The 23,016-nt window shown below is 43.5% G+C and overlaps 1 protein-coding gene across 31 annotated transcripts in view; it reads right to left on the bottom strand.

The window, feature by feature from the left end:
- Positions 1-23,016, bottom strand: part of LOC6729749 (protein lap4) — a 59,881-nt gene that overhangs the window by 35,206 nt on the left and 1,659 nt on the right. For 21 of the 31 annotated variants that reach the window (XM_039295468.2, XM_039295467.2, XM_039295474.2 and 18 more), the window contains exons 3-10: positions 15,853-15,970; positions 6,185-6,767; positions 5,473-5,891; positions 4,833-4,907; positions 1,796-2,010; positions 1,137-1,439; positions 996-1,075; positions 626-888 (exon numbers count right to left, since the gene is read on the bottom strand). In XM_039295468.2, coding sequence (XP_039151402.1) covers positions 626-888; positions 996-1,075; positions 1,137-1,439; positions 1,796-2,010; positions 4,833-4,907; positions 5,473-5,891; positions 6,185-6,767; positions 15,853-15,970 — 2,056 coding nt within the window. The remainder of the gene's footprint in view (positions 1-625; positions 889-995; positions 1,076-1,136; positions 1,440-1,795; positions 2,011-4,832; positions 4,908-5,472; positions 5,892-6,184; positions 6,768-15,852; positions 15,971-23,016) is intronic. The other 10 variants (XM_039295469.2, XM_039295483.2, XM_016177618.3 and 7 more) reach the window with 1 other exon arrangement.

Here is a 23,016-nt window from a genome sequence, read left to right as displayed (position 1 = left end):
GCTTGTTTACCCTCTGTTTTGAGTGAGGTTTGCACAGTTTTTCCACTATCTCTGCTCATTTTTTTATCAGCTTTTGCAAGCTGATATCGTTACCTGATAAGCAGGCAAACACTACGTGCCTTGCCTATTTATAGGCCATGTTAACGCTCAACTGTTGCGTGTATTTCACAAGCCCAACTCGGTTTCTACACCTGTAGTATTCCGCTGGCATAACGCGCTTTTAATCGACTTGGCTCTCTTGCTATTAACCTCTCTTTTTTTTCTGCTGATATAATTATGTCGGAAGTACTGCCTCATTGATGAGGCATAGACCCAAAAAAAAAAAAAAAAAGAGTGGAGTGTATGTATGTTTGGTTGGCGTGTGGAGAGCTGAAACAATTAAGAAGCGGCATGGGTGGTCCCTTTGTGGTTTCATTTTGCATCTAAAAAGTGGTCCGAGAGGATGCCAATTAAGTTTCCACTTCAGTGTCTGCTCTTACGGGTCACCCAGTTGGCAAATGAGTGAAAATTACCAGTGCCCGCCCACTTTCATATCGAGCACCCAAAGCTCTTTGGCTGTTTTGGACACAGTTCTCAGAGATAGAGCAATATAAATGTAATTAATTGAAACAATTTCGGTATTTACCTGGGTCGGTGCTAGCCTCTGCTGTTTTCCCAGCCGAAATGGGCGAGAGCGAGGAGTCGAAGGGATGCTGCTGCTGTTGCTGCTCCTGCTCTACCTCCAGCTGCTCCTCCTCCTCAATTGGTGATGTCACTTTGCCGGACAGCGAGTGCTGCGGTGTGGTATCGTTCCGCTCCTGGGTGGCTAGGGCATTGGCCAAGATTTCACTGGCTTGCTTGTCGGTTAAATGCTGGACACGCTTATTCTTCAGGTGGTGCGGAGTATCCCTAAGTAAGAAATTATATAGTATTATATTATTATTGGCGAATAGAACAGATAGATGTTATCTTTCAATAACAATTTAGATTCGATTTATTGGATTTAATTTCCTTACCTTCTGTGTAATTTGGGTGGCCTCTTGTAAAAGTCATCATCTTCGCCCTCCACTTGAAAACCCACGCGGCGATCGGATTCCTAAGATGGAGATTTAAGGGTTGTAGAAGGAAATGTTTTATTTACCCATCTTAAAACTTACAAACTCATCCTCCTGCTCGTCATCATCCAGGACCTCATCACCTCCACCAACAGTGGCTGCTAATTCAGCCACCACAGCTGCTGTTGCCGCCTTCACATTGTTGGCGGTGGAGCTGGCTCCCTCTGAGCCACCCTGTACGCCGGTTGGGGCGACTGTCGTCGTGGTTGGAGTGACTACACCCACAACCACTGGTTGCTTGGAATTTACACCAACGATCGGTTGCTGCACTGGGTGTGCCTGCTGTTGGTGATTGTTTGCAACGGTTCGGGTCTCGGTTGGGGTCTCGGCTAACTTGGTGCCGTTCTGGAGAAGAAAAGGGACATTTTTATTTACTTGACTCTACATGGCACTCTACAGTTCCTCGACCAAAGTGAGTAAAATTCAATTCTACACAAGGCAATCTGTAAAATGTGTGTAAGTTACAATCTAATCTTAATTGTTTAAAAATGTATAATTCTATAATAAACCCAGTTAGTTTTGGTCTATTACTACTCAAGCTACTTAGCATCTAGGCTTAATTTTAGGATTAGTATACAGCCAAAAAAGCATGACAACGTATGAAAGCATTCGTATATTTGCGGTGGAAAATGCTTAAATGCCTATCGATGGAAACACAGCAGAAGCTTGGCATTTGAATCGTATTTAGGACCAGAACTCACCTCCTCCGGAAGGGTGACCAGATTGGCATGCTCCTCGTTCCGACTGCGCTCCACCTTCAGCTTCTGCGCCTTGGCCTTGAGATCCTTGGGATGCGGCGTGTTCTGGCGCACGAAGGGCGTGTCCTTCTCCTGGGTGGCCTCCTCCGAGAACTTAACCACGGTGCGCGACGGTTCGCGCTCCTCGAACGGCTCCGAATCGGATTCCAGGTCACGGGCTGTTTCAGGGGCAAATCAAACGAATTCCATTAGCATATAAATCAACAGTGCAACGAGGTGTTTTGTGGGGTTCAAAATGGCTTTGGATTAGTGAACTGCATGCCCATGCACACACTTTTAATACGTAGTTGGGAGATATATATTTATGTACATACATATAATACATATGAAATATATGTATACAACGATATTTATTATATACAAACGGACTTATATTCAAAACGTTTAATGGTCTACGCTTTTGGTTTTGCACAAATCAATAAATAAACCACACATTAAAACTACGAGCAGGCAAACCACTATTTTTGGACGCCGCAGCGTAAACATTTTGGCCAGATTCGCCAGGTCTGCTGGACCAACCGAGTCCACTGCCTAATCCATCAAGTGCTTATGAGAAGTGTGCGCGCCGTAAATTTTTCACACCACAATCACGGGTAAACAACATAAAAGTTGCAACATGTGGGGGCAGGCAGGCAGGCAATCAGTGCTCCCCACCACCCGAGAATCTCAGATTCCAAAACCCCCGAACCAAAGCCACTGGCGGCCAATCAATCTATCTACGCAGCAAGTGCAGGGGATGGATGGCTGTTGCGGCAATAAACAAATGCAAATCACCGCTTTTTCGAGGCAGGAAGTGCCACTGGCTGAGCCCAAGTAGCTGCATCCACAGCCACATTCACATCCACATCCACGCTTGCTGAATGTCCGGCGCAGTCGTAACTTACAATCGTTACCGATTTTAGCATAGGCAAACAAATTCAGTGGCCCCACAGTGGGGAGTCCGAGTTAAGTAAGCGCCAAGATGAAGATTTATGCAAATAGAAGACGACTTGTAATGCCAATGACAATAATAAGAGGCCATTTCGTGTCGGGTGCCCCGCATTTAAAATTATTTCCTCTTGTTTTTCCGTGCCCGAGTCCCATGACTTTAATTGGATAATTTGAGCATAGCTTACATGGCTCTAAGATGTGCGGGTAAACAATAATGGCGACGTGATCTTGAAACTATTCACACATCCGTCCAAATTGGTTGAGTTATGTGTGTTATTTGTGTGTCCACTTAATCCGTCATTGACCATTGATCGCTTGATCGGTTGCAAAGCTACCAGACAAGTTGTTCTCCAAATATGCTGATGATATTCGCTATTTATAGGCAATCGCATAGGCCAAAACTTGTTTCGAAGCCAAATAACAGTTACAATATCTACTTATACATTCATTTCGATTGGGAAGCAACTACGCCACAGAACCGAAACCACAATAGCAACATTGGTAACAACAAATACAGGTTGAATCATGCGGCACTCAATCAGTGAATGTCACAGTGAAGACTGGCGATAAACGAATTGAGATCTAGGCCAGCAAATTTACATATCTACAGGTATTAATGTATCCAATTTATTCGCATTTTGAACTATAAAAGCTAAGGGAGTTGTAAAGAGTTCACTGACGGTATTCGGCAATTCAAACGGGTTTTTTCGTATTCAAGAATTCAACCCAGCCAGGTTCTACTGTAGCCCCTGTGACAGGCCATTAGGCCATTAATCAACAGTTAGTTTTGGTGGCATACACACACGTAGCACATCGCAACAAGCCAGGCGATTAATATTATTAACCAACGCAGCGTCATACACATAATTACATTTCTCGGCGATCTTGCCCCAGTTTTTTTTTTGAAAAGCGCCACTCCTTGCCCATACGACGTCACAAGCGTTGACATCACTCAAGTGCCACAAATGGCAGGGCTTTATACTATGGATATTTGCCTGGAAAGATTATGGTTGAGTCGGAAGATGAAACGGCAATCGATCTTGCTACTCGCAGGCAAAAACAAACAAATCGTCTATTTGACCGCTTTGATCTGGCATGCTGCCACTGGTGGGCAGCTAAGACTGCTCAATTCGGGGGCAAAATAGATCCCAATCGCTGGCCATTCCCCAGTCCGCCAAGTGGTTTTTTTCCAGGCTGTGGGAACCAACGGCAAAAAACGGCACTGATCAGCGATGTGAAACACGCATGGGCCGTCAAATGAATGGAATATAAACACAAAATAATAACATAATCAAATCAAACAAGCCAAATCGAACACACTTTTATCATACATCGCGATACGTTGCGTGTGTGAGAGTATTCTCAGTCACTATATAGAAAACATATATATTCATGTTTTCCAGCCAACGCCCGGTCCTGAGACACCCAACTTATAAGAAAAACAAAAAAAAAAAACACGAAAAAACAACAACTTGTTGTCATGACGTCATTTTCTTCTGGTGTTGGGGAAAACCGGTTAGTGTTTTTGTTTCAAACACTCAACACAGGCATTGTCAATGCTGACTGGCTTTTGGCCAGACCAAGATGCGTTTCAAAAACCAAAAGCGTTGTGGAGCTGCGATGGCGCAAAGAATCCAAGTGAACAGCGTTGTAGTGGTTAAAATATCAACCGGAATGGGTGTTAGAAAGATTGTTTAGGTGTGGTATGCCATTAGATCATTATTAGGTCTTGTTCGGTTCGTTATTCGGAACTAGTTAACTTTCTAATGAAAAAAAAAAAACATTCGTAATCAGAAAGCATTAAAGTATGAGTTCTAAATTTCACATTCACAACAAAGCGGGCATGCAAATGCTGAGCGGTCATGCTTCAAGTATGAATGTGGCCAATATAGTAGAGTTTAAACTGATAACAATTGAATTTAAAAATAATTTCTAGCATAACTAGTTCATTAAACCAAAACGAGCAACTCTACTATATAGACTTGTTAACTGTACAAGGCAGATATAGCGTGTATTGATACTGACAAAGAAGGTAATACTGAACGCAAACCTTTTTGCTGATAACTGAAGAATTCCGTCGAATCAAATTTTTCGCTTGATCTATAAAGCGTCATGGGTGGATAGTCTTTTGGATTCGATTGGATTGGATGAACATAAAATAGAGTGGTGAGTGGAGTGCAAATGTTGGAAGGAGCGCGTGACGTGGCAGAATGCAAAGAAAATAATCGAAATCAGTTTAGAACAGAATTATGGAAAAAGTGCTCTGGCCGAAGCACGGTTAGAAGATAAATTTAGTCACAAATATAGGTGAAAACTTGCTGGGAGAATAACATTGAATTGAATTGAATTTTAAAGATTTGCTTTGTATATTTATTTTGGTTCACCCAATAAGATTGAAAAAGGTATACAACGTACAGAGCTTGGATAGCGCTCGTTTGTTGGCGATGTTTGCTCAGTTTGCGCGGTTTATCTTATCGCGGAAATGCGAGCATAGATGGAAGATATTGCACAACGATACGGGGGCTGGGGGTATTGTGGAATCTATGTCAGGTGCTGATAAGGGCACATAACTTGGCCAAATTTGGCCCAACGCGAGCAGACAGCGCCAAATGTGGAGCAACCTTTAACCACTGGGTGGGTTAAACCACAGGGCAATTCATACAGCTCTGTGCTGACTCATCCAAACTTACCTGGGGTAATTGGCTGGTATTCCTGCTGGGGCAGCAGATAGCAAGACAACACCTGTTCGCCCGTCTCCGCATCCGTGTCCGGCTGAAAGGTGAGCAGCGGCTGCGACTGATTCTCCGACAGCCAGACGGCCTTCAGCTGCAGATTGACCAGCGAGTAGGGCAGATACAGCAACTGATTCCCGCTCACATCGAGCACATGCAGCACGGTGCAGTTGCCCAGCTCCGGCGGCAGCTTCTTCAGCTTGTTGTCCCGCAGACTCAGCACGCCCAGATTGGCACACTGGCCAATCTCCAGGGGCAGGTACTCCAGGGCATTGCGATCCACGTTCAGATTGCTCAACTTGGTCATCTGGCCAATGGAGGCGGGCAGCTCGGAGAGAAAGTTCTCGGTCAGAATCAGCTCCTGCATGTTCTCGCAGCTATAGCAAAGGATGCAAATGAATAAGATAGTTTAGTTAAATGGAATGTAAGATACATAATTAGGTTCAAATATTTGTTTGCAAAAAACTGTATCGAAGAAAGCGTTTCTATTTTTAAATATAAACAAGTATTTTGTTTGGGCCTGGCAGATATTGTGGTAGAACCACGATAAGATAAGCAAACGTTATGAACTAAAAAACTGAACTATGTGGACTTTGCATTTCAAGAACTTCCAATTACACGATTTAATTTGGCTTCTACTATATCTAAAATCAAAAACTATATTACTCACTTTCCGAGCGTATCGTTCAACCGCTGCAATCGATTCTGATCCAACTTCAGGATGGTCAGTCTGCTCAGCTTGGCAATGCCATCGGGCAGTGCCTCGAGCAGATTCTGGGCCAGATCGAGGTCCGTCAGGCTGACCAGTCCGCTGATCTCGTTGGGCAGCTCCTCCAGTCGATTTTCGGAGACATCGAGGTAGGTCAGTTTGGTCAGGAGTCCCAGCTCTGGCGGCAATCGCTGCAGCTGATTGTGATCCAGCCAAAGCTCGTGCAGACCCGGCAGATAACCCAGATAGGGTGGCAGATCCTCGATCTCGTTGTCGCCCAGATCCAGACGCTTCAGCTTCGTCAGCTGGCTTATTGTCTCGGGCAGGTGCTTGAGCAGATTCTCGCGAAGCTCCAGGGATTCCAATTGAGTCAGGCTGCCAAAATCCGCTGGCAATGTGGTGAGCGACATGTCGTTGAGGCCCAGGACGGTCAGGTTCTTTAGCTGGGAGAAGCCCGAGGGCAACTTGGGTATCGGGTTCGAACTGAAATCGGCCACCTGCAGGCTCTGCAGATGCTTGATATCGTCGGGAATGTCGGGTATATCTGGAACAAAAAAAGGGAAGAAGGGAAAACATATTGTTTACTGATTGCTGTTATGGCTTTTCAATGAGCCAGAGCCAAAGGCAAGCTCGTTGGTTATCGGGTTACACATTTCTATCTGCTCGGCTGATTGACTTGCTCACGCATGAATTGCTCCAAAGGGCCGCGTTAATATATTAATAAATTTGCTATAAATATTCCATGAGACCCACCGAGCGAGAGATTTCCGCATATGGCCTTGTCACTGTCTATCAATTCAGTTTTTCGCTCTTAAAGCGAACGATTTTCATTGCGCAGTCTGGCAGTTTTGTTGTGAAAAACTATTAAGTTTTGCATATACGTATATAGAGCGGATTTTCCACCTCTTTTGGCCAAGGTTTTCGTTATTGTTGTTTGTCCCTGCGCTGATAGAGCGAGACGAAGCGTAAAATGACAAACGAAACTTGTTGATCGAATAAATTTTTCGAGCTGCCAAAGCGGAAATGCGCACGCAAAGGACCCGGGAAATGGGAAAACAGGAGGTAAACATGTATGTGTGCGCTGTTTACCAGCACGCCCACAAAAGCTTTTCCACGAGAGCCTCGTATAAAAGCCACATAACTGGCAGCAAAAGCAAAACGACAGGTGGCAGTAGGTGTGGGATGGCCTCAAGCCTTTTCAGCACTGTTTAAATTGACCCAGATACATGGGGGAAAACACTTGTACACCCCCGGAAAAGCCAGAAGAAAAGAACGAAACAGCAACGATACGAAACGAAACGAAACCAAACCAAACGAAACATCGTCATCGGTCAATGCGGGCTGACTTGCCCCATGTGTCCACATTCAATCCAACTAATACGACACGTGGGACTGACCCGCAACGCGAACTCGACGCGACAGGCCAGCCAGCTAGCACAACAACATGACGGAAATGACGGGGGGAAATGTGTGCTGGTGTGCTGGTGTCCTGCAGGCAGGACATGCTCGAGTTGTGTGGCCCACACACAATGGCAGGAGAAGCGAGGCTGTGGCCTCGTGGCAATCGGCGGATGTGGCCAGGCATAGACCCCCATTTTACTGGGAATGTCACCAGTTGTGGCAGGTTGCCGATAAGCTATTTATTTGCAACTGCATTGCTACTTGCCACATTGCCATATTGCCACACAGACACACAACCAGATTGCTGCAGCCCGAGCAAGAGCTGCTGCTGCGGCAGTCTTTAATTAAAAATTATATAAAAATATATAAACCGACATTTATCTTTATGTTTTTGCAGCCCGACTGCATTGTGTGCAATGGCAGCAGACCTTGTTCATGGCCTTGAATGTGCTGGCCAATTATAGATACTACAGTTGAACAACTTGAAACACCAACTGCTGTGTAGGAAAGCATTGTGTTTTCGCTTTATCAACTTGTCTCAAAGATTTATGTTCAAATCAAATTTATTAGAATTAAGAAGGAAATGGATCCCAACTAAGTTATATAGTAGGGCTAATTTGCATTTGCAGTAGTGTCCCAGTTATTGAAGTTCAACTGTCTTTGCCATTTTGCACCACGATCCTTGGCAATCTGCTCGCGCTCTTTTGAAGGCCTAAAAGCTTTTGGCGCAGCAAAAACAGCAGCAGCCCCACACATCCGTCAATCCGTCAAGCAAAACACTCAAAATTGGATCCCGCCACTTGCAGACAAATGGACGCAGCAAGGCGCTTTTCCTACCTCGCCCATCTCGGAACGCAGGAACAATCCACATCCACACGAAGGCAATTGGAAACATATGGCTGTGCCACACAAAACAGCACAAGATGCTCAGCTGTGCGCCGCACAGTTGGCGGTCATTAGATCAACGGCGGTGACAAACAATTCGTTGACCTTTAACACATACAGACACAAACATGGAACATGGAACACGAATTGGGACACACTTTTGGGGCCCACATTTGGAAACTCATTTGGAGACGGGAAATTAGAGGAAATGCTGGGTGTGCCGGCACAGTTGGAAAATAGCGTCCGGAATTGTAATCAATTTGTGCAATTATGCAATAAAGGCGCGGCGGCGCCCTTCAAAGAAACGGAAAATGCCCACAAAATGTATTTAATTTGTTTATCACATTTTATCGTTATGAAGTGAGAGCGCTCAATTCGGGAACAATGCGGTAGCGATTTTTGCATTTTAAAGCGCTTATAAATTTCAACAAACCAGACAAGATCAATGAAGAAGAACTGTGCCAGGAACATATTTATACATATGTACATATATAACAAAAAGAAAAATCACTGAAATAAAGGCATCAAAAATAAAACAAGCCATGTGAAACGTCAGCAAACAACGACGACATCGCAAATCGGGGCGGCAAAAAAAGTACACATATGAAAATTCTTTTCAATGTCATTGAACGAGCAAAAATTTTAAGAGCACGCTGCGTTAAATGTGAATCTGAAATGTGAAATGATTTGTCAGAGTATATCAAGGCGACCCAGACAGAAAAGTGGGAGGTGTTGCTATCGAGGTCACCGCCATACATCATCTTCCTCAAATGCGAACTGCACTTAATGAAGATGATGTCGAGGATGCATATTTCACAAGCCCTAGAAAGCAGCGAGGAGAAAAAGAAAATAAGAAGAAAAACTCCCCATCCCAGGGCCTTTCAATTTGCCTTGCATCATTGGGAAAATGTGGAATCCCGATTCAATGGCTCGGTTACGTTTTAATCCCCAGCACTCGGCATCCGTCGTTATGAGTTGCCATGGCACGTTGCCATTTCGCTTATTGCATGCATCCAAAATGATGAAAAGGTTCCCTCTCTCCAGGACCGGTTAGTTGGGGCGCCATGCCATGCCATGCCAAGTCCTTGTTGTCACCGCCATCGCCATCCCGACATCCCGTCATCCCGACTTCCCTGCAATTTTATGGCTGCCATTGTTGAGAGCAAATCCCTAAGCGTCAACAGGGAAAATGGCTTTCCGCCACCACAATTCTCGTTCAACCTGAGCGTCGTCTTTGGTGGCAGAGCCAAGGGTAAAGCCATCGCCACTTCTGTGCAGCCGTTTCAGCTATTTTATAGTCCCCATTGGCTAGTTAAAGGTGTCTAAGTTAAATGATTGCATCTAAGATTATGCAACTTGTATCTCCCCGCAGGTTCAATCAGCACACAGCAAACTTTAACTTTTTCCTCAGTCAAAATCAGTTAAATTTTTATTCCTTTTCGAAAGGAATACTTTCAAGAAAGAGCCACTTTCTATTATCACTAACTAAATTACCAGCACTACATCATTGTTACCATAAATACATGCTTGTTAAAAACCATAGTTTAGCTACCACCTATTAAATTTGCTAGCTAAACTTAAGTAATCTGCAAGTTTCCATCACTGATGGCACCCCGGGATGATTGCCACATCGCCTGCAGAAGCTGAACCTGCACTGAGCTCGGATCAGATGAGATGAGATGAAGCGGGCTAAGAAGAGGGGGAGGTGCTGTTCAGATTGTGATAAGTAAATGACTCTTAATTGTGGCAAAAGATGCGACTATAATGATGATGATGGGAGAGAAGGCAACAACGATTTCTAAGCGCAACAGGTGCCTTTAAAGTGCATTAAAAACGGAATTAACGAGCGCATATGAAGTGTATTTGACTAAGGCCTTTAATTCAGATTCAATTAGCAAGCAAACAAAGAGCCTCAGGCATTTGAACTGTTGGTGGCTGGCTGGGTGGATTTAATGACTGTTTTACGCTCGTTAGGCAGGCAACAAGTTTAGGAAAAGCCCCCGCGACAAGACGAACACAGATGCGTCCGCACCGAAAAAACATTCACTCCACAGATTGAGCACATCTGCAATTGACATTTTAAGCCTGCGATGGGTTTCCCAAGCACCAAGTCACTTGGTAATCAATTTTCCGCTGCTCCTAATTTAATCACAATCCAGCCATAACCTTTGGCCACCTGCGACACTCGGTGAATATATATTTTCAATTAACTAATTGCCTGCGTAATCCCTGCAATTAGCTGTTGAACTAGTAGAAAAAGACTTTTTTCCCTGGCAAACGTAAGTGCATTTGGCAACATAATTATATGGAGGATTATCTGTTTACTAATTGCCAATTAATGCGTGCATTTAATACTCTAGATAAGCTTTATTGGTTTGGCAAACATTAATGCACAATTATTAACCAATTAACATGTTAATCTTCTTCGCATTTGAAACTTTGTACTATATATAACATAAATGCAAAGTCGAAACATTTGTACAGCATTTATGTACATATGAATGTACGTGGCACCCTCCCACTGATTTGTTTGCCACATTTATGTTTGTTGTTTTATGCTTTTCGCCAACTCAATTCTGTTGGCCGATCGCTGTTGCCAAGGCGAGGGGATTCACTTTTGATTTGTTGTTTGTACAAGCTCGTTGGATGGCTGCCTGCTGGCCGAGTAGTTTTTAATTGCTCATCCCCTCGTGACGTCAATGGGCTCCAGAGACCGACACGATCGAAATAAATCGGATTGGGGGCTGGGCATGGGCATGGGAATGGGAATTGGATGGAATGGGTTGGAGAGCAGAGGGCAGCGAGCAAATCGACAGTATTGAATAAAATGGGCCGACGTGAGAAGAAATGATTTTTCAATTTGCGCTGATTTTTCCCCTCCTGACATTTTGATTTAGTTTTTGTTTAATGCTATTAATTATACAATTCCTTCTCCACCTCCGACGGACTGTCCGTCAGTCAGTCAGTCAGTCCGACACTCTTCAATTTGTTTGTTTGTTTAGAGTACATTGAAATGTTCCCATCACTTGGCGGTCTCTATCGGCCCGCTTTGACTTTGGGCCAACAACAATCGCTGTTTGGCGAACTTCCTACAAAGTCATGGACTCTAATGGCCAGCTGCTCGTCCAAGACCACGACAAAGCTTTGATTTTTGCCTTTGTTCTCGCTGCCCCCGATTCGTCTTCCTCCCCCTCCCAGCCATCGCTTGCCATTCTTGCTAATTCTTTCAGCTTACACTTACAAAAAAAAATTTGAAAATTGGTAAATAGAAGAAAAAGGTATGAGTAACTTTAATTTTCAGAAGAGCATGCTAATATGACAGGAAATTGAAGTAAAGTTAGGAGTACATATCTTATGTTTGGAATTGGGTTTTTCTCCCAGTGCACATCGTTCTTTTGATGCCTTCTACAGGGTCGTCTCCGGCTTATTTTTCTCGTACTTGTGCCCAAACTGTGTGTGTGAAAGTGACTGCACTTGGAACCTGGGGACCCCCAAGAACAACAAAATGAGCACGCCACTCGAACAGAGGCGCCGCGATTTGTTTTTTATTTTTTTTATATATTTATTTAGTTTCTTTTTTTTGTGTTTTGCGTGCACTTTAACTTTGACCCAGTTGACGCCCCAATTGCAACATGTACATAGTGTAAGAAACAGCCAGAGCAGGAAAGATGACACACATTTTGTGGGAGAAATGCAAGGAAGGGGGGGGAAACAAGGGCCTAAGGGCATGACTTTCAAATAGCATTTAATTGAGTTTGTGTTTGAGTTTTGGGGCATTCCTACAATGGTTTCCAATCAGCTTTTGGGCAAATAGTGTTGCCCAGCAGGGAAAATCAGCTAAAAAGCTGATTGAAAAGCAGGCAGTATATGTCTGTACTTCCACTCTAATAACTAAGTAGAAAACAAATGTTTGGGAGAAATTCCAGCTGAATAAATCGGGAAAATTCACATTTTATATTGTAGCAGGCACTGCAATTTGTACGCCTCAACAAACCGAGTCAAATCGCGGCGACATTCCATTGCAAAAATTAGAGTCCAGCGACAAATTCTCACAATTCTATTGTTTATTTTTTTTCGCTGCTAGCCAACAAAAATAACAAAATCACACAAATAAACCAGGCTTGGCAACAGCACCGCATTTGGGGGCTTCGAGAAAACATGAATTTTGGTTTGGTTACTTAATAAACAAAACACGGCATGAAAGCAGCTCTCCATAAACGGAAAAAACTGCAGTGCAAGCGAATTGCGAATATATATGCCAGATATATGGCGTTGAAATAGAAAACGCAATAAGCAAATAAACAAACAATTAGCAGGTTGTTACAAAAAAAAGGTGAAAAATAGTATATCAGCTGGCGGCGGCGTCGACTGAGCCCTTTTAGCTTTACCTTTCGTAAGCGGGTCAACTTGTCATAATGATTTACGTGCAAAACTAGCGACTACCAACAATGACACCTGTACTTGAGTGCACAGTGGTGGGCGCATTTATAGCAACCCCTCTCAATTAATTATCAATTAAAATGATTGAATTAATTAGTGCCTAGGTTTAATAAACTATTTGTAAATGTAGTAACTAGTAACTAGTAGTTTACTTTACATTTGTTATAAACAAGAAATAAATAGATAGTTTCATATTTTCAGTCTTTGAAAGATATTTTAAGATACACGAATGTATGTTTTTGTTTATTCTGCCACTGTGCGGATCGGATGCTATTGTTCTGCGCTCAGCTGTGTCCATAGAAACGCACCCACAAACGCAAACACAACAAGTACACCCACAGAAATCCACTAGAGCCAGGGGAATTTGTGTTTTTATTAGAATTGTTATTATTGCCGTCGTCGCTTGCATACAAAATGCAGGCGCGGGTGGCAAATGCACGATGCCAGTGTCGCGTACAAAATTCTATTGTCAAGTGCAGTTGTTGGTCTCGAGTGTTTTGGGTGTTTGTTGTTGCAGCCGGTTTTGTTTTTGTTGTTGCTCTGGCTGTTGTGTTGTGTTGTTATTGTTGGTGTTGCCGTGTCACTGTTGCACTTGCAAAATTTGCGGCCAGAACGTCCATTGTTGTGGCAAACTGCAGCTGGCAAAGCAGCCGCATACAAAATCGAGCTGGCTAATTTGAGCCAGCATACAAAAAGTGCTACATGAAAATGAAAAATGCTGTATATAAAAAAAACAGCGAAGTGCAACTCCCACACAAAGCTGAGAAATACAATTTTCCTGCGATTGGCAATAAGAAAATGTGCTTGGGAAATTACATAGAAAGGTACGCAAACTTTTACACCACCTGTGCCGCCGCTTTGGCCCATGGGGTTCAATAAAATGTGCACTTAGACGCCGCAGGAATTGAATGTGAAAGGCTTTCCCCGAGGGAGTCGACACCCTCCCACCCACACATAAACCACATGCTCGCTTGGCAAATAGAAAGCATGATGCTCACTGAAAGAGATCTTATAATAATTCGCTGATCGACTTATCGCTCTTTAACGACCATTAATCAACGATTCCTGCCTGGCGGATAAGCTCGAGCGATCCTAACGTGGGCGGCCTTTCACCCGGTGCCAGGAAAATCCAGCTCAGATTTCAACAGCAATGCCAAACTGGAACCACTTCGAACCCATTCACTTGGTAGAGATTGGACCGAGCCGAACTGAGCCGAGCCGGGCTATAAGTTTGTGGTCATTTGTGGGTCATGTGTATAAACGGCAAACTGCACAATCAGCAAAACAACAAGCTAAAGTAAGTAGTAAACCAAACACACAGCCCGCTAAAAGTCATATTAAAATCAGCGAATAGTCAGTTAATGGGTGCAGTCAACCTGGCCAAGTGCACAGAGAACTCAATTTAATATATATATAACTCTGGATCATTATAAAATGAGTTTCCTACGTTTATTTAAAGGAATTTTAATTGAAAATTATATTTTAAATATTTTTTTCCTTGTGTATTTATGCGATAGCCTCGAAAAGTTGCTGAATTTCGTTTTGCGATCAAGTGAAACTGAAACCTTTGGACGGAAATGGGAAGCGCCCCGTCGACGTCATTGTCTATAATGTTATTTCAGGGGCTGTGAATGAATGAAAATGATTCGTCGTTCGGTATTCGTAAGCAGTTGCGTTGCCATGGATATGCATATTGTCAAGTGGCGGAGAATGGGTATTTTGGGGTTTGTCTGCTCTGCAGTTGATTTACTTATTCTGAAAATATATGTATATACTTATATATTTTGTTTCCATTTATTAAAATGCGTATGCGTCGCATCGCTTGAAGAGCTGCACTTGACTCCAATTACGGGTTTCTGTTTACGGATTTATGCTCGCTTGAGCGGAAAATGCATATACGAGTATGTGGGGTTATGCCGCTGATTGAGTCGGTGGTTCTGCGGGTGGTGCGCGCTTATGTCCGCATATATGCGGCAGAAGTTTCGCTCGGGAAAAGTTATTAAAAAGCCCAGCTGCATCGTCTTTGTTTGAGGAACAACTTGTTGGAAAACATGAAAAGAGCAGCGGCAATACGGATGTTGCATGCGCCAAGAGAGATAAGACAATGCAATTGTTTGCACTTAAATTGAGTTTAAAGTCGCTGAAAGTCTGTAATACAGAGCAATTTAACAAGATAAAAGAACAGGAAGAGCACTTAAATTGGAAAAAAATGTGAACAATATTGTTACTGAAATAAATGACTATGGAAGGTACTAGGTAATTGAAAAGTTCGGGGATTTCTGTTCCTGAGGCGATTTAATAATTTAACTTTCAACTTAATCTGTAAGTGTAATTGATCACAAATTCTACCCATTTATATTCTTGGGTTTCATTATTTAATAATCTATACCGCATTTAATGTTTTACTTCCCCATTTAATTAAATGTATCTGGCACAGTTTATATAATTAGTTTTGCAAGAAGGGCTATCATGAATAAACCTTCGGTCGACAGTTCCACATTTTCCATAATTAGGTTGGTCAGGCCACAACATGGGGGAAAGCTGAATGCGTCATTTGATATGCTGATTCAGTTGCAGGCTCATCAATCCGAACCGCAGATAAAACCCCATTCCAATCAGTGACACGTATGCAATTATTATATGCAATTGTTGCCACATCAGTGGTATCGCATGTGGCACTCGATGGATATGTGGATATATGGATCTGCCACCCCTTTTCCGTCACTCAATCATTCAATCACTGCAATCAACGGACACGTGCTGTCCATCTAACCGAAAAACAAAATCTACACATTTTCCAAATCTATAGTCCATCAATGTCATTTAGAGCATCATGAGCACTTGTTGCATGTTTATGGGGCAGTTTTCCATCGTTTTTTTGAAGGCGGATACTTGGTACTTACCATTGCGTGAAACGTCGAGCTCGACGAGATTTTCAAAGTTTTGTATATCCGGCGGCAGGCGGCCAATTTCATTGTCACTCAGTCCCAGCTTTCTCAGGCGATGCAATCTGAAGAAATTCTGCAAGCACGGAGAAGAGAAAAAAAACAAGATTTAGACCTCAGCACGACTCGTACTCGGGAGCCTTTTGCAAACAAAAGCCAATGGATTGCAACTCAGTTAGTTCGTTTTCGTGGTCATAAATCTTTAGGGGGTTGTCATTTGTTAGTGCCGTGACCCGTCCAAACAGTCAGTTCACCATTAGAATCCTCCATTTTGGCCAGCTTTGCAGCTTTCCTTTCGACCCGGCCAGTTAGCTAGACAGACAGAAGACATGTCGCCAACAATTCATTTATGAAAATCACGACTTCGATTCGAATTTCGAAATAAATTATGTTGGCACTCCACTCGGAAACTTTCCAAAGTGAAGGGAAGAAGCCCACTCAACAATATGAAACACAAAATACCCATACCCTGACCTTCCTGCAATGTGGAGTAGTGTACTCATCTCTCGAAAGAAAGTTGCGCCCCCTACTGACTCACTGAGTCATAGACCTCAAGGTTAACAGCCGCTGCTTTTGTTCTGCCAGCTCGATTTTTATCGGCCATTGTTGCTCGGTTCTTTACTTGAGTTTACTTTGGGCCGAGCCCCAAAGAGCAGTCGCCACCAGAATAATGAAAATAATTCGTAGTTCTGTCCGTAAAGTTTATTAAATTCTTTCTATTTTCCTTCTTTTTTTCAGATTTTTTCCTGCGTTCTTTGTTTGCCCCATATGACAATAGAAGGGCTGGTGGTGTGCTGGCCAAGTGCTGGAGTTGTTGACCCAGTTTTTTGGGGCACTGAACGAGCGAATTCCGTACCTCGGCCAAGAAACACTAGCTCTTGGGCATTTACGGTCATACAAATCGAAAGGAATTTTGGGAACGGCAACCCATAAATCCATTTTGATTAAGAGACAACAAAATGATTTATAGAACCCTAACTTTTTAATTTGTACCAGAAGGTCTGACATATGTCAGTGGTATCTAAGCTATTTCGAACGTATAATTATAGTGCTATTATCTATTTTAGTAGTTACTTTTTATTACACTACAACACACTTAAGGTATTACACATGGAAGTCAATGTCAGAGAAACCAGCAACCGATGCAACAATGCATAAGGGGCTTTTATTTTAAAGACAAAGCGGCTTAGACTCCATCAGTGTCAGCTGCATTGCTTTTGGCCACCTACAATGGCCAGATTCCGTTTGCTGTTTATGCACAGAAAAGCAGAAAAAGCGAAAAGCCTTTCAACAAATCATGCGTCAAAAAGTTGCAACTGTCAGCGACAAAGGGGCAAAAAATGCAGGAAGACAGGCAGGCAGGCACAGTCCGTCCGGGCAGGCCAAAAAAATACAAAAAAAAAAAAACGTAACTTGCATATGAAAATGGCCCACAAAGGGGCCAAAAAGGGGGTGGTGGTGAATGGCCGAGAGACAAAAACGAGGACAAGGCATGACGACAATAAAAATGAATGCGAATTGTAAACTTTTCGCCAAGTGCTGGTCACAAAAGATACTTTTTTTTTTTTGGTTTTGCCACCCAACCAACCTATCAAGCAACCTACCAAGCAACAAAAGCCCACGCTGCAACTCGGGCTTGTTGTATGTATCTTGGCCATAAATTACCGGCCGGTCTGCCGGCCGGCATATATAGCCATGAGTACGAGTGCAGAGTACAGAGTGCCAGCCATGGAGTACTACCAGTTTGTCTGCCACTCAAGCGCACATACAGATAGATACAGATATGGTAGACTCACTCACTCACTCACTCGGCAGGGCAGCACACTTTTACTATTGTATCTAGTCGGAGCAGGCGCACAGCAAGTGCCAGGCGGTAGGTGGCTGGCTTTTAGCCAGGCCAAAACAGAGCCAGCAGTTCGCAACTGAGGTTCCGAGGTTGCATCACAGTGAGCAGACAAGTTGCTGGTTGCTGCTTGCTGGCTGTTTGAGCTGCATCATCATCGTCATGTGCATAATTCGATTTCTGGACCGGCCACTACATATCTCAGCCCCGACGCACAGCGACGACCGGCTGTAACAAAAACAATTCAATTTGCCATTGTTAAAAGCCCGGGCGGAAAACCAATTTGCGCTGCCTAAAAGCCAACCTAATAGACCCTGATGGCTCCGGAATCCGGAAAATGGAATCCAGGGTCCAGAATCCAGTGCAACTGCACTGAACCATGACCTGTGTGGGGGTATGGAAATGTGCGCTTCGCTGCCCGCCAGCAATTTTTTAATGTGCCCCAGTAGTATCTGCAAGTGTAATCTGAAAAGCCAAAAGTATCTGGCCCACTCACAACACAGCGCACACACTGCCATATATCCATACATATGTACATATATCCACATGGTCGTATAGTCGCAGTTGGCAAGTGGTGTGTGCATGTTGCAAATGACTAGGCGCCCAGAAAACGCCGTACAATCGCGACGAAACGGGTTCTAGATACATTTTTCGGCGCAGATATATATCTGAACGGACGCATCTACCAGCCGCCGAAAGCAGCTGAGCTAGAACAGCCAGCAACACAGAAAACACCGACTGGAGGGACAGACAGACAGCGGCAATTATGTGCAGAGCTGGAACTGAAGACTCTGCGACTACGTTTAGTATTTCACGCCGCACTGGAGATTCAAAATACACAGGGAAAATCACTTTGCAAGTTAGCAAAAGATTTGAAAAATAAGAACAAACTACTTAACTTGGTAGTTAATGAGTTCTAAAGTTGTAAATTGTATTTGTAATGTATGTATAACAAATACAATGTAGATTTAGCTCAAAATAAAACCTTTTCTTTCTCTGCCAGCGGCTACAAATGGCTGCCGATGCCTTTGCCACTGCAACAGCAACAGAGGAGTCGAAAAATATACAAATATGTGTAATCGTCGAACAAACAAGACACGAGCTTGCGAGCTTCTCCAGTGGCATCCGCAGAAGGAATCGGAATCGGAATCGGTATTGGAATCGCTGTAGTGTCTAGCTTCGTGTATCTGGGCGCCTGTTCCAATCTGTACATCTTCATTTTTCTATCCAACCATCCGCAATTTGCAGACCCGTAGTGTGAGTGTTTGTGTGCGCCCCGGTGCATTTGTCATGCCAATGCCAACAAGCCAGCAAACTGGCAAACCAGCAAACGGACGACTTTCTTTATGGCCAACGGCAGACGATGCAGCCACCGGATAAAAAAAATAATAACAACAACAGTGCCAACTGCTAGTCAGCGGAAAAGCACTTAAGCAACCGCTCCTCGTTTCCCAAACAGCTGCTTGGGAAATTTAGTATCTGTTTTAGATGCAAATACAGCGCATACTGCAATAAGCGTATCAAGCGCCATTAATCTCAGCTGCATCTTAGCCGAATCATGGACCACAATCACCGCACTTTATAAGTGCGTTTTGCCCAAATAACTTTTTAAACAGCTGCAAGCCGAAATTCTCGACAGTCTCTTCAGTATCTCGGTGGGTCAGACGCAATGTTTGATACAAAAGGCTTCACAAACAATTAAGTGGAAAACATTTATTTATTTATAGGCAAACCGGTTTGCTCAAGCTCAGTCAGTAGTGGCTAGAATAAAAGTGGTAAGCTGTGGACGCTGGGGAATGCGAGAGACGAGCGTTGCGTTGAGTTGACTTGAGTTGGCTTAGTGTAACGAAAACGAAATGAAAAACTCGGAATAAATCGAATGAAAAATTCCACAAGTGAGGTACAGTTCGTCTCGGGGCTAAAAGATAACTGCAGTTAAATTGGAAATGCACTTCATCGAAATAGGTGGCAGAAACAATTGATTGTCTTGCTTAGAATGGCTTTATCTAAGTTGGCATTAGTTGATTAAATTCTTTGGAATAGCTGTTAAACTAAGTTTATATTCCTCGTGCTTTTCATCTTAGTCCATTTGCTTTTTTAAGTCATGATAGAGTTATGTTGTGGTAGTTCAGCTATCTTTATATAAGTACTTTTAAAATATATCAGTTTTTTGACAATATTTCAGCTGGCTAAGCCAGCCAACAAACTAAAAGTAATGTATAGTTTAACAGTATCTTTAGACATACTGATGACCGAAAATGTTGCCAAATCGTTGTTTCGCTATGTACTTCTTTTTCATTTTCTGGGGATGGCCAGCAGGTGTTGAGCCAAGTTGTGCGGCAAGTAGTGAGTGAGTAGCATTCACTTAGCCAAACTCACTAAAAGCCGACCGCCATTTTAGATTCTTGCTGACTGTTTTCGTAGCCGTTGTCGAGTTCGCTGTGTCAGGTACGCGCGATTACTACCAAATGATGTCATTGCCACTGCTCTGGCTTTTTTCTTTGTGTGTGTTCAATCGCCAGACTGCCGGTTAAGTTTTCACAAGAGCCCCTCCACTCCCCCGCCATCCGGCCACCAACAATAAAAGGCACCTGCTCCGCTTCAGGTTTCGAAAGCCAGCCAAAGCCAACGAAAAGAAGGAGGTGTGGGTGGTAGGCGGGCGGGCGGGCGGTCTGCTAAGCAGGTTGAACCTCAGGCCCATTGGGGCAATGCCAGGCGATAAGGTGATTACTCGGTATCTTATCTTCGAGCGTGACTAATTGGCCCAAATGAATGGGGCCAGCGGTTGCCGGTGACTGTGAATGGGAGGGTGGGATTTCGGGTGGCTAGTATGCACTGAAGAAGCCAATTTCTCGGCCGAGTCGTTTCCTTGGGGTAGGTTCCACACGCTACACGGTGGTATCTCAGCGGGGTAGAGCCACAAATCGAGCAGTTGCATAATGCAAAGTACCAATTATAGTGAGGAAGCTTAGAAGCAGCGATGAGCGGAGTGAGCACCATTAAATGATTGTGCAAAATGCTAAATGCAAAACAGCATTTTCCCATTCAATTGCCAGCCAGCCAACTTCATCCGATGAAGGCAAACCGAATGGTCGCAGATTGAGGCAGATTGTCGCCGAGTTAGCAACCATTCAATTGAGGAAGACAGTTTGCGAGTACACTACTAAAATCAAATAGATTTAATTGTTTGAAAAAGGAGAAATATCGTATAGAAGTGACTCCTTCCTGAATAGATTCTCAGTTAGTTATAGTTGGGATTAAGATGTGGGTAATGTTTACGACACACTAGACAAGCTTTCCAAACTGCCCGGAACCTCTTTCAATCGAGTTATGGGCCATTCATCTCGATTTAATATCCCTTTTTCGCCGTGTACCCTCCCCAATCGTCGATGCCATGACAACGCGGAAATTGTGTACCGCTCTCAACAATCCAGAAAGGGTTGAGCATAGCGATTCCATCAGCAGAAGCTAAACTGAAGCAACAATCACATCCGCTGCTGTCATTTTGCTTGGCATTCGAACTAGCTTGCCGCCAGAACATCATCATTATATGGCAGACTAGACCATTGTAGTTGCTGCCCAGAGCAACATGTAGTTGCTGCCACATGTTGCAAAATGTGGCTGCCCCAATGAAAGCTGGAAGAGCGCTCTGCATTTGCATTAGAAGTTCATTAGTGAGTGCGGTTGATGCAAATGCTAGGGGGAAATCAGTGGGAAAACTCCAAGAAGGCCTCTGCGAGCTGACCGCAAATGAATTGCAGTTGCAACTGCAGGCAGCGAGCTATCTATTTGCCTCCGCCCACAACTTGTTGCTATGTCAACGAGCTAGCACTAATGTTTATGCCCCGACTGCTGCTGGCTTGTTTACTTGTTTATTTACCAGCTGCAATCGTGGCGGAAGACCGCTGGCAAAACCAAATAAACAACAACGACAGAATTATTCACCGGTCAACGAAACAGAAGAAGAAGATGACGAATTATTTGGAAAAGCGACCACACCCAATTTATGTGGCCATTATCGGGGGCACTTGGCCACTAATTAGAATGCAGCTCTTGGCGGAGAGCTTTGATCGCCAGTTGCGTAATTGCAGATTCAATTATGCAGCTATGCTCTCCATTATGATGGCTGCTGCACTGCTGCCAAAGAAAAAGGCAGTGAGTGCTGCCCACTTGGCCATTCATTCCCCCCTTTTTTTCCCCCGCCCCATTAATTAAAGACTTCCGCTCTCGGGCGAGGGAAACTTCTTCTTTTCTCGTAATTGTTGTCTTGGTAAATGGTAAACGGCGAGATGCTCCAGCAGATAGCTGACCAAAGGAGAATGGCCCTGACTGCTGGCTTTTCACGGGGAAAATACAAAAATAAAAGCTATACAAGACGCTGTACAAGGAGGAATAGGGGGGAATGGCCCTGGGCGGGGTCAACGCACCCGGGGATGCAAATTACGTGCCCAGCCATCAACCCCTTGAGCTTAGGACCAGGCCATTCGGTGGGACAAGTTTGCCAACGTAAAGCCATCGCCATCGTCATCGTCATCGCCGCCAGACAAGGCCGTTGTTCAAAGTTGTTAAACAGATAAAAGTGAGTGGTTTGAGCAGATCAAACAATCCTATCGGAATGTTCAACCTATTGGTACATTGGCATTTATGAGCATATTTCCAGGAGGCCGTCATGTTGCTTGGAAATTGATCGGGATTGTGGGCTTGTTTGCATTGTAATTTGAATATTTCAAATAAAACAAAAGGTAATACGTGAGACTTTTGAACACTGTATGTATCTCTATACTTTAGCACAAACAAACACTGTATCTATTAATATTTCATTTTCATTTGCCGCCCACTATCTTATGTAGGTTTTCCTTTTTTGAAGCGAACCTGACTCCACGGCGTTTATTCAATTTCCCACGCACTTTGAACTATGACATTTACGGTTTTGCACCAAAAGTTGAGATTCATTGAAGTCAGTCAGTCAGCGCAGGTTGATTTTCCCGGGACCACTTTTTCTGATCCCAACTTCTCTCTTCTTTTTTCTTAGCCAAATTTCTCCCAACTCATACAGATAAAATCCTAAACAATAATATACAAAATAATGTTTCTTTATCTCTCGTTGATTTCATTTTTTATGATTGGTAATTATTTTGCATACAATGGAATGTCTTGTTTTTTTCGAATGACTATTTTTCGACATGAATCATTAATTTTTCAAGACCTAATAAACTTTTCTGTTATTCATTGCATTGAAGTAAACATTCGATTTGTGGTCAAATGTGCTCATGTTTTTA

This window comes from Drosophila simulans, chromosome 3R (genome assembly GCF_016746395.2).
Source record: "Drosophila simulans strain w501 chromosome 3R, Prin_Dsim_3.1, whole genome shotgun sequence".
NCBI lineage: Eukaryota > Metazoa > Arthropoda > Insecta > Diptera > Drosophilidae > Drosophila > Drosophila simulans.
Note: the sequence above shows the minus strand (reverse complement) of the source record. Positions and strands in the feature narration are given on the sequence as shown.